The sequence below is a fragment of the Sphaeramia orbicularis genome, chromosome 8 (genome assembly GCF_902148855.1).
Source record: "Sphaeramia orbicularis chromosome 8, fSphaOr1.1, whole genome shotgun sequence".
In the NCBI taxonomy this organism is placed as follows: Eukaryota; Metazoa; Chordata; class Actinopteri; order Kurtiformes; family Apogonidae; genus Sphaeramia; species Sphaeramia orbicularis.
Genome location: NC_043964.1, coordinates 13664860 through 13677705, shown reverse-complemented (window position 1 = coordinate 13677705; position 12846 = coordinate 13664860). Strand labels below are relative to the sequence as shown.

General features: G+C 38.6%; 1 protein-coding gene across 2 annotated transcripts in view; it reads right to left on the bottom strand.

The window, feature by feature from the left end:
• The window catches only part of olfm2a (olfactomedin 2a), a 42732-nt gene that overhangs the window by 11535 nt on the left and 18351 nt on the right, over positions 1-12846 (bottom strand). Inside the window, exon 1 of one of the 2 annotated variants that reach the window (XM_030142118.1) lies at positions 8993-9421. The exons of the other annotated variant lie outside the window; for it this stretch is intronic. Within the exon in view, the coding sequence (XP_029997978.1) occupies positions 8993-9136 (144 nt within the window). The 5' untranslated portion in view covers positions 9137-9421. Of the gene's footprint in view, positions 1-8992; positions 9422-12846 lie in introns of those variants that run through there. 2 annotated transcript variants of the gene reach the window in all.

Genomic DNA, 12846 nt, shown 5'->3' with positions numbered 1-12846 from the left:
TGATTCTTAAAGATGCTATAATGTTACTATGATATTTAATCTTTTGCCTATTTCATTATGAGATATACTTAAGATATATTAAGTAGTCTAATATGGTTTTAAATATGTAAATTAATTAAGGAGTAATATTCTATTCTTATATTCTATTCAAGGAGTCTTTACATGCATACATAAGTAATATTTCATTATTGCCAAAATTCTCTGTGCACATGCATGACTCACAGTGAAAATTATTGGCACCCTGCTTATATTACCATTTCATTACCTTTAATTTCCATGTGTATTTGAGAGTCACAGTGTTAGGAGTCCCTGCAATGACTTGCACAAGTTGTTTTTTTTTTGTTTTTGTTTTTTTTTCAGTCAGCACCTTTCTTATCATTAGTCTTCTTTCTTTGAGGCAATTCGGAAGGCTGTTAGGTGGAGAGACATAGAGGTCTACAGAGGCCGGAGTTGAAGTTAAGACAAGACAAAAGAGGCAGTCTCCACAGCAGAACCTCGTCCAATTTCTTTCAACCACATCCAACTGTCTATTTCATTCTGCCATTGCCTGAGGGGAGAGTCCTTTCCAGTGTCTGCTTACCTGGTTGCGTCTCACTCACTGTCAGGGCTTTTCATTTACCCTGCCATTCATGTGAGTGTTTGATTGTATGCAGTTATGGATTTCTCTAGGCATGCCTGTAATAACATATCTGTGTATATATGATTATATGAATGCAATAATAGCATATGTACTGTATATAAACACAGCATTTACATAAATACTTATACATTTTAATACTGTAAATATTCTGCTATAAAGCAGCATTGATCTACCCCCAAGAGTGTTTGTTTAGAAGTTCCTGAAGCTGCAGTTTAAGACACAGTGTTGAAGAAACTATGCAGCTGCTACAAAATTGTGGATATATGCTAGAGAGTAGAAGGGGAGGCCACAGTAGGGCACAGTGGCTGCTCATTAAAGGTGATAGCCTGTAGTGTGAACAGGTGGAGGTTAGCTTGCCTCAAACTGTGGAATCCACTTAAGTTACTCTTTCCAAAGGTATGTGCAGCCACATGCTTTCAATAAAATGATATCCATATATGTAGGAGTTGCCTTCCTACGCAACAGATATTCACTTGTGGTTGAAAAAGATTCTTACAAATGGATGCAAAGTGTGCATAAATGTTTTATAGTGCTATCAGCTTGAAAGGAAGACACAGTTGGAGCTGAACTGCAATTTTACTATAGGTTACATCGTGGGCAGAAATATGCAGTGAATTAAAATTTCTACAACACAGGTGGCATATCAGATGAATTATCATAATGCTTTCTTCATTTTCCAAGTTCATGCTATGCCTCTTATGTGCATTTACCAAGTCTGTGAGTTTTCACTGCAACTCTCTTCCTCTCTTCATTAATGTTTCATACATGCTGTGCTGAAATTAAGAGCTTATTTGAATCAGTTCCAATTTCATTACCACCCACCTATCCATTCTGCTCTAACTTTGCCATTCAAATCACAATGGCAATTTAGAGAGCAGGAGGGAAGAGGTAATTCTTAAATGCAAATGTGCTTTGTCCCTAGCCTTTATGATTTGTGCCTAATTCAGTTGCAATGAGATCTATCTATTAGTGCTCATAAGCAACAGATCTCTCAGGGTGCAAGTAAACTTGAATATATTTTGAAACGTTGGCTTATTTATGTAAATTTGATTAAGTCAAATCTCTGCAGCAAAGAATGGGTCATTGACATTGGTTCATTTAACATAGTGTTCACAACCAGCAGCCCATCTGATATCTCATTATTGTGAGAACAACAACTCTCTCAGTGTTTAATATCAGAATGCCAGAAATATTGAGGGTGTACAGAGTGAAATGCAGTATAAATAATGTTTGGATACTGTAAACAAGTCTGATGTCAGGGTGTTAAATGTGAGTGGGGGTGATAACCAAACCTATGGTATTCTCATAGTAGAGGCTAGCATGGGAGCATTTCAGGACTGGGAAATAATTCCCTCCATCCAGACACTGACAGTAGTTTCAGAACAGAGAATGTGTTGAGCTCACTGTCCCAGAAATTCAGCCATTAGATGTGAGGGATGAAATAGAATATGTAAGTGCGAGATTTGAAGCTGTCACAGTCATGGCTGCAACGCAGAAGCCCATTAAGGGGAAAGGCAGCAGCAATGGAAACAACAGGAAACCGCAGAGGGCATAGGAGATGAAAAATCAATTGGGCTCACTCGCTAAAGAGAGAATTACTCTTAAAGATTTCTGGCATGTCCCTTTCGCACCACCCCAGGGTCCCTCTGTTCCCATGACATCACTTTTGACAACTGGGGTCTATGAAGCTCCATCAGCTGCTGGCATGTCTTCCACCCACAACCTTCCATCTCCCCAATAGAAACAGTTTAATGTAGACTTACTTATTGTCTGATAAGCAGAAAAGGATGAGTTGTGGTTTGAGAAAGGCTGACAGGAAAGATAGAGATGGCTCTAATTTCCTACAGCTTAGTTCAAATACCCAATATGTGCCCAGTCACAGTGCTGAAAGACAACCACAGTAAAATCTGTGCTGAGAGAGGGGAAGAGGAGACAAGATGAGAGTATATTACTAAGCTAAAAGGTAATCACATACTTTTTTCTACATTTCTGTTTGTTTACTGCAGATAAAAGATCAGAATCAACATATGCCTTTACAGTCAGCTCCCTACAAAGCAAATGTACATAGTTAAGGGTCATCACCATGCAAAATACCTTACTAATCAACAGATCTTATTGGATTGTCAATAATTTACAAAGTAAAGCAGGATTCTCCAATTATTCTTTTGAGTTTGTTGTATCACTGTCAAGATGTGCAGGATGGACTTTCTGTGGCATTTCATTAGACCCACCCTGGAGCGGGCTGCTGTATAGCCAGAGTCAAATGAGATCATAAATCTACAGCTCTGTACTTTATGAGCATGGCAGGAAGTCTATTATAACTTTCATAAGCAGCAGGCAGAAGGGGCAAACAGGCAGAAGCAGGATCCTGCCCTGGAGATAAGAGTGAGAGCTGAGGAACACAGCTCAGTATCACACCTGAGAGGCAGCAACATAACAAAGGACATATAATGAAAGAACCAGACAACAGAGATAAAGTTGTGAAGAGAGAAAGAGAGGCACTTTGAAAAAGATAGGAGGAATGAAGGTTAAAGAGTCTGAGTCATGATAACAAACTAAGAGGTGTCCTTCCATTTTCATCCTGTAAGCATAATGCCTACTTTGTTTATCCAGGTTCTGCAGATTCTTTCTTTTCCTCTATCTCTATCTCTCCCTCTTTCTCACTTCAACACTTTATCACTATATTTTGCTCTCTCTCTCACTCTCATTGCAAATGTTGGTTCCTGCCAGACATGAACTTCTCTAAATGCAGGTAAACGGAAGAGTTGAAACATCTGTCTTGTTTGCACAAACTTGGATCTGTCTCTACTTTGGACAAGTAATCAGATGTCTTTATTAAGTTTGGTGCATTGCAGGAATAAACCCTACACAGATAAATGCAAAAGACTCATACTTGCACATTTACCCCCAGTCAACCCACAATCCACGGGCCAGCTGTTGGCCACTGAAATAAGATTCAGTGAAGACTCCAAGTGAAGTCCCTGCTTTCCTCTGCACCCATGGAAAACCGATTACTACAATCAGCACAGCATGGTTGCCAGTTAATAATATGACTCATAAACTCATCATGCTCTCTTCCCTGCTGCCTCCTTTTTCCTCCCTGCTGCCTCTAACTCTCTCCCACTCGATCACTCCCATGACTGCCACCCCTCCTGTGTTGTGTCCTGCTCACTTTCCATCTGCAGTTGACATATTCCAATCTGGCTCACACTTGAGTGACAGTTGAGACTTGCAGAAGCGTCACACATTTTCAGAAGTATTTGATTTTTTTTTTTTTTTTTTTTTTTCAAGAAAAAATGACTTATTAGTTCTCAGCACTCAGAGGTAAGCAAGAAGCTACAACTTAATACTTTTGGTGCAAGCTGCTGTCACCATGCCAGGTGCCCTGGTGAAAAGTACTTGGCATTCACTCTGCTGTTAAACGGGTACAAGAGAACTCTATCATGGCTGGTGCTAAACAGAGGACGGAGGCGAGAGAGGCAGGGTGGTTAGTGCGAGAAAACAGTGAATAAACTGTTAGAACACAGTCAATGTATCATTGGAGTAAAATATGGACTGCAGAAGTGTGTGAACTCTAAGATGATTTAATTGGTTTGGAAGGGCATAGCAGTGATTCACAGTTAAGTTTAGTAGGTTGGAATAACACTCTAAAACCAGCAAATCAACCATGTCAAAGCTTGATTTCTTGTCTAACTGAAGAATTTGCATGGGATCAATACTGTTTTGCACACAGGCAATCAGATAATTAGATACCATATCAAAACTATTTATAATGATATGACAACACTGACTTTCTCCAAGATTCTCACTCTCCACATTGACGAGGCAGCAGAGGACACCTGTCAACATGTCATCTCAAGTAAACTTGGGTAAGGGCAGCACAATGAACATAAAAGCTAAGTGCTCCAATAAAAATCTGCAGCAGTATTTAATCTTTAATCCATAGCCAAGAATCAATCTTTACAATCCGTTTTCTTTATTGGATTGAACGGTGTTATGTGATAAAGTTTACAGTTCCACACCCTGAAAGACTGGGGCTGGGTGACCCCAATCAGATTCAGAGCTCTGTTGTTCCATGCTCCCTTTTGATGGTGAGAATATTTTCTTCACTCTTCTGCTTCACGGCTCTCTTATTTTAGATATCAAAGTGAGAGTCGCACACGCACAGACACTGCCGCTGTGTCTGGCTTTGTGGTGCACTACTACAAAAAGTGAGGACTTTTGGTTTGTGTATCGTATTTGCTCTGTGTTTAAAACTGTGTGGATATTCAAGCACACACATTTTCCTGCACTTCAACAAGGTTGCCCAATGTTAAAATAAATTACCATAAATTCTCAAATAGCCACCTGGGCTTTTATACACCAGTGGCAAAAGATGCAGGCTTTTATTTAGGGCTAGGTTATTTACAGCCTTTGTGTATCTTGCTCTTCAATTTATGCAAACGCACAAACTTGTTATATGCATAGGCTAGTTGTCCTGATAGATTCTTCATAATGTCCATGAGTTCCAGTACAGCAAGTGTTGCATTTTTATCTATACAGTTTTGAGCTACAATGAATGAAGCTCTACATTTCCTCGAGAGTGTTCATTTTAAAGTCTTCCTTTTATTGTCTTTTTTTTTTTTTTTTGACAAGTATAGCTTTATTAACATCACAGTGATCAGGAGCATGATGACTCTTTAAGCCTAGAAATATTTGGTCTGATTCTGTTGTGTAGAAATAATTAGTGCTTATGAAAAATGGACAAAATGCTCAGTGTGAATTGTTGGTTTTAGCTTTTTTTATTTATTTATTTATTTTTAATTATGTTGGCAAACTGAACTCTCTTCATTCATAAATGTCCAGATTTAATATCAATTAATTATGTATGTAATCCATACTGACATAAGAATTCAGAGTATGATTAGTTATTGCTCTTTGTCTTCAAAGTGGCATCCTTTGAACAGCAGAATATTTTTGACTGTATCTACATTAGAAATGTAAAGCATAGTATCACATATCACATAGGTTGTATGCTGATGACGGCTCAGTATATTAGTGAAAATGTAACATTTCCAAGATTAAATTGTGGTACTACATTATTTTATGGCACATTACAGACATTTGGCATGATAGAGTTATGCAGTTGAGTGCTGATAAAGTTGGAGTGGCTGAAATACTTTGTAAACCAAATTTCAGCACTCTAGAATTTTCTGCTACTATTTAAATTTTCATGTACAAAGATCACTTAGAGGTGGCCCTTCCATTAATGAGTATAACGAATCTACAAAGGTTTCTGTAATGCACAATTTATTTATACAATGTGCTCTGAGAGGCAACTAAAATAATTTAAAATAGGTTTGGCTGAGCACTGGAAGCCTGTTGAACAGTGGGCTTAAACAAGTTCTTATCTCATGTTGATTGTGCATCACTTACTTGTTTTTTAACTTATAAAATAAATTAATAATTAAAAAAAGTACAATGGAAGTCAGAAATCAAAAGAAAATTAAACATATGTTCAATAAAAAAAAAGTCATCTGACTTGGAATCATGTAACATGAACTGAACAACTGATGGAATAAAAACCTAATGGAAGTGGTCTCTTAATGACAATGACTCCACCCACAGGCCACTGAGTTATTTTTATGAAAATTATGTAAAACACAATATAGCCTTCATAGTTTGCACTGTATATCAATAAGGGGCATGGAGTGGAAAGTTAGAAGCCGCTCTTCACCAATCTCACCAATATCCAAGATATCCACAGACACCAAGTTCTTCTAGATGAATGGTGTTCACCCCTCCAATAGAGATCACAGACTTGTGGAATCAATGCAACACCACACTGAAGCTGTTCTGGCAGCACATGATAGCCCAGCACCTCACAATGAGGCAATTCTTTTATTTTAGCCATCTATAATACCCAACATATAATATATTTCAAACTTTATAAATCTTAAAAACTTCAAAGTTACTTCATTGTTTTATTTAGTGTCTTAATCAATATCTTATAAGAAGTTAAATTATTAATGTAAAACAATAAAATTACCAAAATGTATGTGTGTGCAGCGGTACAGATCTCCAGTTAATTTCTGCTTGACCACATAGCCACACTACTTCTCTGTACATGTTCTAGTGTCTCTCCTCCTCATTAAGGAACATGATTTTGCACTATCCAGATGTGCATAAGCATCCAGGCAGTGTTGTGCCATCAGTCCCATCTCAGAAAGGCCCATATAAACTCAGTCAGCTGTGTTCTTGGATCAGCTGGTTAGAAGACAAGCACAGAAAGCTAGTGAAGCAGACTTTGAAAATAGCTCTGAGCTGGGAGAATATGGGACAAAGTACACACGGGTGTTGGGGTGGGAAGCAGCCATGCAATGGCCACTGGCACACTAGTACCAGAGTGTCACAAGACCATGGCTAGATTGTCTTTGATTAGAGCGCTAAACACTGTGAGTCACGACTGTTTCTTAGATCATCACAGGAAAATGTCTCATTAATAGTGATGGGACTTTGAGGCGAGGTTTTACATTAAAATTTTATTCTCTGCCATTGTTTACGAGAAGAGAATATTCTTGTCTCACAGGGATGACATTTCCCATCACAACACCATCAAACAATCAGTTTTTATGAAACTTTGATGAAATAAACTTTAGCTGCAGCATTTTTCCTCCACTGGTTATGAATGAGGGTTGGCTCAGAGAAGATATCCATTGATAATATGAATGATGTTTAATATTGTATCTAGTCTTTTGAAATTCAAATCATAAAGCTTCCAGTCATGCACCTTGATTTGATTAATTTCAATCAAACCTGGCAAAATTTTCATTCATCTTTAACCCTGCAAGGTATTTTATCCAAGCTATCCACAGAGAGAGAGAGATACACACACACACAGAGAGAGAGAGAGAGAGAGAGAGAGAGAGAGAGAGAGAGATTGTAACCAATGAGATCACTGTAGAGTTTAAATTATTAAAACATGCCTGATAGACTGAGATTGTTTCACACACTAAATTATGATTTTACATATTGTACTGAAAAATATGCTTACACAAGCCATTTTGTTGAAGAGAAAGGAGGAACAAAGCAAATACTTAATGCGAGTGCTTGACATTTTCACGAGGGTAGGACTGCAAAGACACCTTTCCCTGAAGAAAACACTTCAACACTTCTCATGAGACATAAAGTAGCAGATTGATGTTTTAACGAACCATTATAAATTATGAAAGTCTTCTAGAAACAGATGGACCTTTTCCTCATGAGACAAGAATGCCTAAACATACTCAGAGTACATATTTAGAGACACAACAACACACACATGCACACACATGTGTAAGCACACACACACATATATCCAGATGGTTGAAGATCTCTTGAGACATTCAATTTCATTTAATCATTTCAACAGACCGGAGCTTTTGCTTAATGGGTAAGGTGCCATAAAAACACACCTAAGATAGAAGCAAAGGCAATCATTAGCTGCTGATGAACCAGAAAATTCCCAATTCGTCTCTGACCTGATAGCTATCATTATATTTCTTGCCTCCTATTTGTACACAAGACAGATTGTTGTTTGGCACATACTGTACAACTTTCAAAACTTTCAGTTTCTGTGTGCAGTTGCATCAAACAAAACAGAAGGACCTGTTTGACTAAATCGGATTTAAAAAAAAACCTTCCACTTTACAAAGCACTTCTTACCTGTTATATTACATTATATGAACTCAGGGTTATATGTCAGGACAAGGGGAGTCAAAGATGAACTGAGGGAGAAGTAAGACATATATATGTGCGGCTGTAATATTATCTGAACCTCTCTATCTCAGCTATCATCTCTGAATAAGAGTAACATCCTTCCCACCCAAGAGGTGACTGACAGATTGAATCAGCGTGAACATCACTCAGAACAGCTCTCTACCACCCATCAAGCCGGCAAAAAACATATGATTTACCATATCAATCTACACTGTATTCTCCAGCTCTCACAGTCACTCAGTCACTAGTCCACATTTGAGCTTCATTATACTTAATGTTACTCTCACACCAACATGTGCATCATTCACGCTTGGCTGAAACATTGCTCTCACATGCATGTCAACTTTCATCATCTCTCTCTTATTAATACAACACAGCCCTTGAGACAAACTCTCCCAGTCCCACTCCCATCTGTACACCTCTCCCACTGTGCCGTTTTCTGTAGGTACACATATCATTACACACCAGCTCCCTTTACAGTATGTTACCTTTTTTTACTTTCTCCCCTTCAGTTTATTTAATCATTTGATCTCTCATACTCATACTTCTTGTTTACGAGGAGAGCATGCACAAACAAATTCACTCAACCCAAAAAGCACATTATGTCATACGCACACTGACAATCCTCTCGGAGGTTCCCCCTCTGGAAATGGTGGTCCCGTTGAGTCCCACCAGAGAGGGCAGAGTCTGAGACATCCAGTTGGTCACCATGGCCATAGTACTGAGCACTGCCCCAATCTTCAGCATGGGAACACTCATGTTTGCTTCCTGTTGGGCCCCAGCGCAGACGGCCCTACAGCCAGTCCTACCCTACCCTACCCTGGACTTTGGCTCCAGTCAACCCCACTCTGCTCCAGAAAACCTAGGCAGGAAACCAGCCAGTCAGCTTCTGCCTCAGCCAAAACAGCAGCAGAGCCCCCAGAGCTGGTAAAGCAGTTACCAGACTCACACACCAGTGGCTCAGTCAAAGGGACAGCTGGAGACCGGTTAGAAGAGAGCAGCTCACATCCAACAGCATCACCCTGGAATCCTCCCTCTCAGAGTGACTGCCTCAGCTTCACCCCCTCCCTTTCTCTCACTCTCTTTCCATCTCTCTCACTACCCCCTTATCTCTCTCTCTCCCTCTCTCTCCCTCTCTCTCTCTCTCTCTCTCTCCCCCTCTCTCTTCCTCAAGATGCGGAGCTGCGCATTGGCTGCCTCTCATCCCCTCCCAATCAGTCTCTGCTCTATTCTTGCCGGCCCTGTTTTGCATGCGTGTTTCCATCCTTTTCTTTTCCTCTCTTCTTCTTTGACATTTGGCTGTTCTTTTATGACTCAGATGTTGGTTTGTTTGTACACACACATTTCTGAGACACTGAGATCAGAGACAGACTGATTTCAGAGGGTTGATCTATTGTATGTGACACATATAAGCCCGGAGCATCCTAGGTTCTGTAGACAGTCCTGCAGCATCTGCCTCCGTCACACTGGATGGAGGACTGAGGACATAAAGGTCTGGATCAATAGATAAAGTGGTGGCCAGGGGCACATGATGGTGAGACATGGTCAAGTGATAGGGCAAGGCATCAATAAGGGAGAGTGTGAGATGGTCCTATTCATTGTATTTATGATAGTTCATCTGCCACTTTTGTTAATGATGCCGAAATCTGCCTGTATTTTGTATGTGTTGACCATATATATAACTCTTCATATCTCATCTCTGTTTGTTAAGCACTATGTTTAGTACAACAACAACAACAACAACAACAACAACATATGTTAAAGTGCAAACTGAGAGGCAGTAATTAAAGTATCTCAGAAATATCTTTGGTACAATGGCTTGAACTTTTCCAGCACTAGCTACTATTATGTCCTTTAAGTGAACAATGACACTATAATTCCTATTATTATCTTAAAATTTGGGCATTTTTGTTGTATAATCTAAACAGCTATATCTCCCAGCACACAGGTAGCCTCGCATCATCTTGAAGGACTGTGCTAAATACATGATTTTTGGGGGATTTTTTTTTTTTTTTTTTTTTTTTTAAATTTGATAAAAAAAATTACTAAAACCTAGATTAAACCTTTGGATGTGAAGAAATGGTTTTGTCTCTGAAGGTTGGTTGCTCTAAATATATAGCTTATTTTATTATTATTATTATTATTTATTTATTTATTTATTTATTTTTACAGTGGAGGAGTGGGCAGATCTAATAAGTTTAAAAAAAAAAAAAAAACAAATGAGATGAGAATTATTTATTGATGTAATTTTGTCTATAAAGCTTCTTCCAAATATTTTTCAGCAATAGCCTGCGCAGATAAAATGAGCAGGTCATCTTCCTTTCTTGCCCTCTTCCTGGTCTGCTGACTTATTCATTTTGTCAGCCACGGATGGGCCGCCCGCCCCACCCAGTCACATTGGGTGAATGATATGGGCTCCTCTGCGTGGGGTGTGTTGTGAAGTGATATGAGAAGAGACAGCTTTCTGAGCCCCATCCAAAAACTGTCAGCCCTCCTCAGCTCACCTGCTTGCTCCGCAATCAGTCCTGCCTCTGTTAGCTCTATTTCTGTAGAAAGACTGCAGCCATGTGGTTACCAGTGGAACTGCACCCATGAACTCATCCCCCACTAGTGAGATGATCAGTGTTTGTTGAGATTATGGAAGAATGAACGTGGTGACAGGGTAGTTGTCAATGTGGGGAAAACTTTGAAGAAGATGTAGGTGGCATGTGGCAGCACTTTTTAGGGTCACAGCACTTCCTGTCTAAGAGAGGTTTTACTGAGACAAGGGTTTTATAAGGAGCACACACACACACATACACAGACATGCTGCAATTTCCTAGCCTTGTTATGTCAGTGGCCAGAGGCATACTGGAAATAGACTGGTGCCAAGATCATTTTATATCATGTCTTCCTCCGTCTATTTTTTTTTTTTTTTTTTTTTTTTTTTTTTTTTGTCAACACAATATGTATTAGATAATCATTATATGTTTACAATTAAAATAAAAATATTATATCACAAATTATTTCGAATCGTTATTTTTATTTAGAGCTATTTGTGAGGAACCTTGTACTAAAGCTGAAAAAGTCCAAAGAGAATGCAGTACTCCGTTGATTCACATGGTGGCAGCAAAGAGTTATATATATGGATGTACCGTTGGACGTCCTTCAAGTTGGATCTCTGTTTTTTTTCCAAGTACTCATAGTCATACTCATACCACGAGGATCGTCCTAATCGAATCAATGAACTAATTATTCATGAATAAAACCGGCCTCTACATGATTTACTTTGACCACTCTTACATGATGGATAATTCAGTACAGTTTTGTAGTGTCACTACTAATGAATGTCATAATTGTAATACTGTGATAATGCATAAAATGCAGACAGTAAACACAAACATTGCTCCAAGTAAAACTTTTATCCTTATCTTAATGTGTAACAATATTTTCTTTCAGATCTTGAACTGACTCTAACAGAGTTAAGCACAAGAATACTTATGCATGCATAATTAAAGAGTCAATTCTCCACAGTTCTTTTAATTCAGCTGCTTTATGATTTGATGATAACAGTATACTTATTCCGCTATTCTCACTAGTTTGGTAACAATGTTCATCTTTTCTGACACAATAAACATTGCACTGTTGTCATATCTGCAGTTGTTTGGTTCCATTATGCACCTCCTCACTTCATAACCATTATTGTATTGCACTACTGCTACTACTGTAAATAGATTGACACTTTATATTCTGCTGTTGTTTATTCTTTATACTGCTTCTTTATTCTTATTCTATTTTTACCTCCTTTTTTTTTAATGCATGACATTTAACAAGGGGAGAGAGAAACAGCATCTCAGTTCTCTGTATGTTCTGTGACAATAAACAATCTTTGAATCTTGAATCTTCTTTATCTGTTTCAGTGAAAAAATCTAAGTATGTGCTTCACCTACCTACAATACATGAAACCCAGATCAGGTACCATCATAATATCTCCTCTTGGTAGTGTTCACATTTGCACCCTTACCTTTCAAAGCATCTTTTAATCAGAGGACATTGCGAATAACACACCTTAGTTATTCATGTTGTATAGAGTGCTCCTCAACTCTCAGATTTAAAATTCCTCTCACAGAGTACAGGTCAAATGTCATCTTTTGTAAAGTGATGGACCAAATAAAGAACGGGAATAATGACTGTGATGAGGACAATCTGCCATATCTCAAAGTATTGCAGGCTCTGCCAATCAACTGTCTAATCACAGAGTCTGTTGGCAGAACAAGCTTTCATTAAATATTAGCTAGAGAGGAAGTCAGCCATTTAACCTGTATTAATTTAATCCCTTTTGATTAATTTTCACAGCCATTCCTCATAATTTCCAGTCTGATAATTGGCCAGCCTCATTTTCTCTGCTACTCTGCTTTGTCATTATCTCCAATTCTCTGTCGCCCTCTTTTGTTCTCTTATTCTGTGAATTTTATTTAGCCTTTAACTCC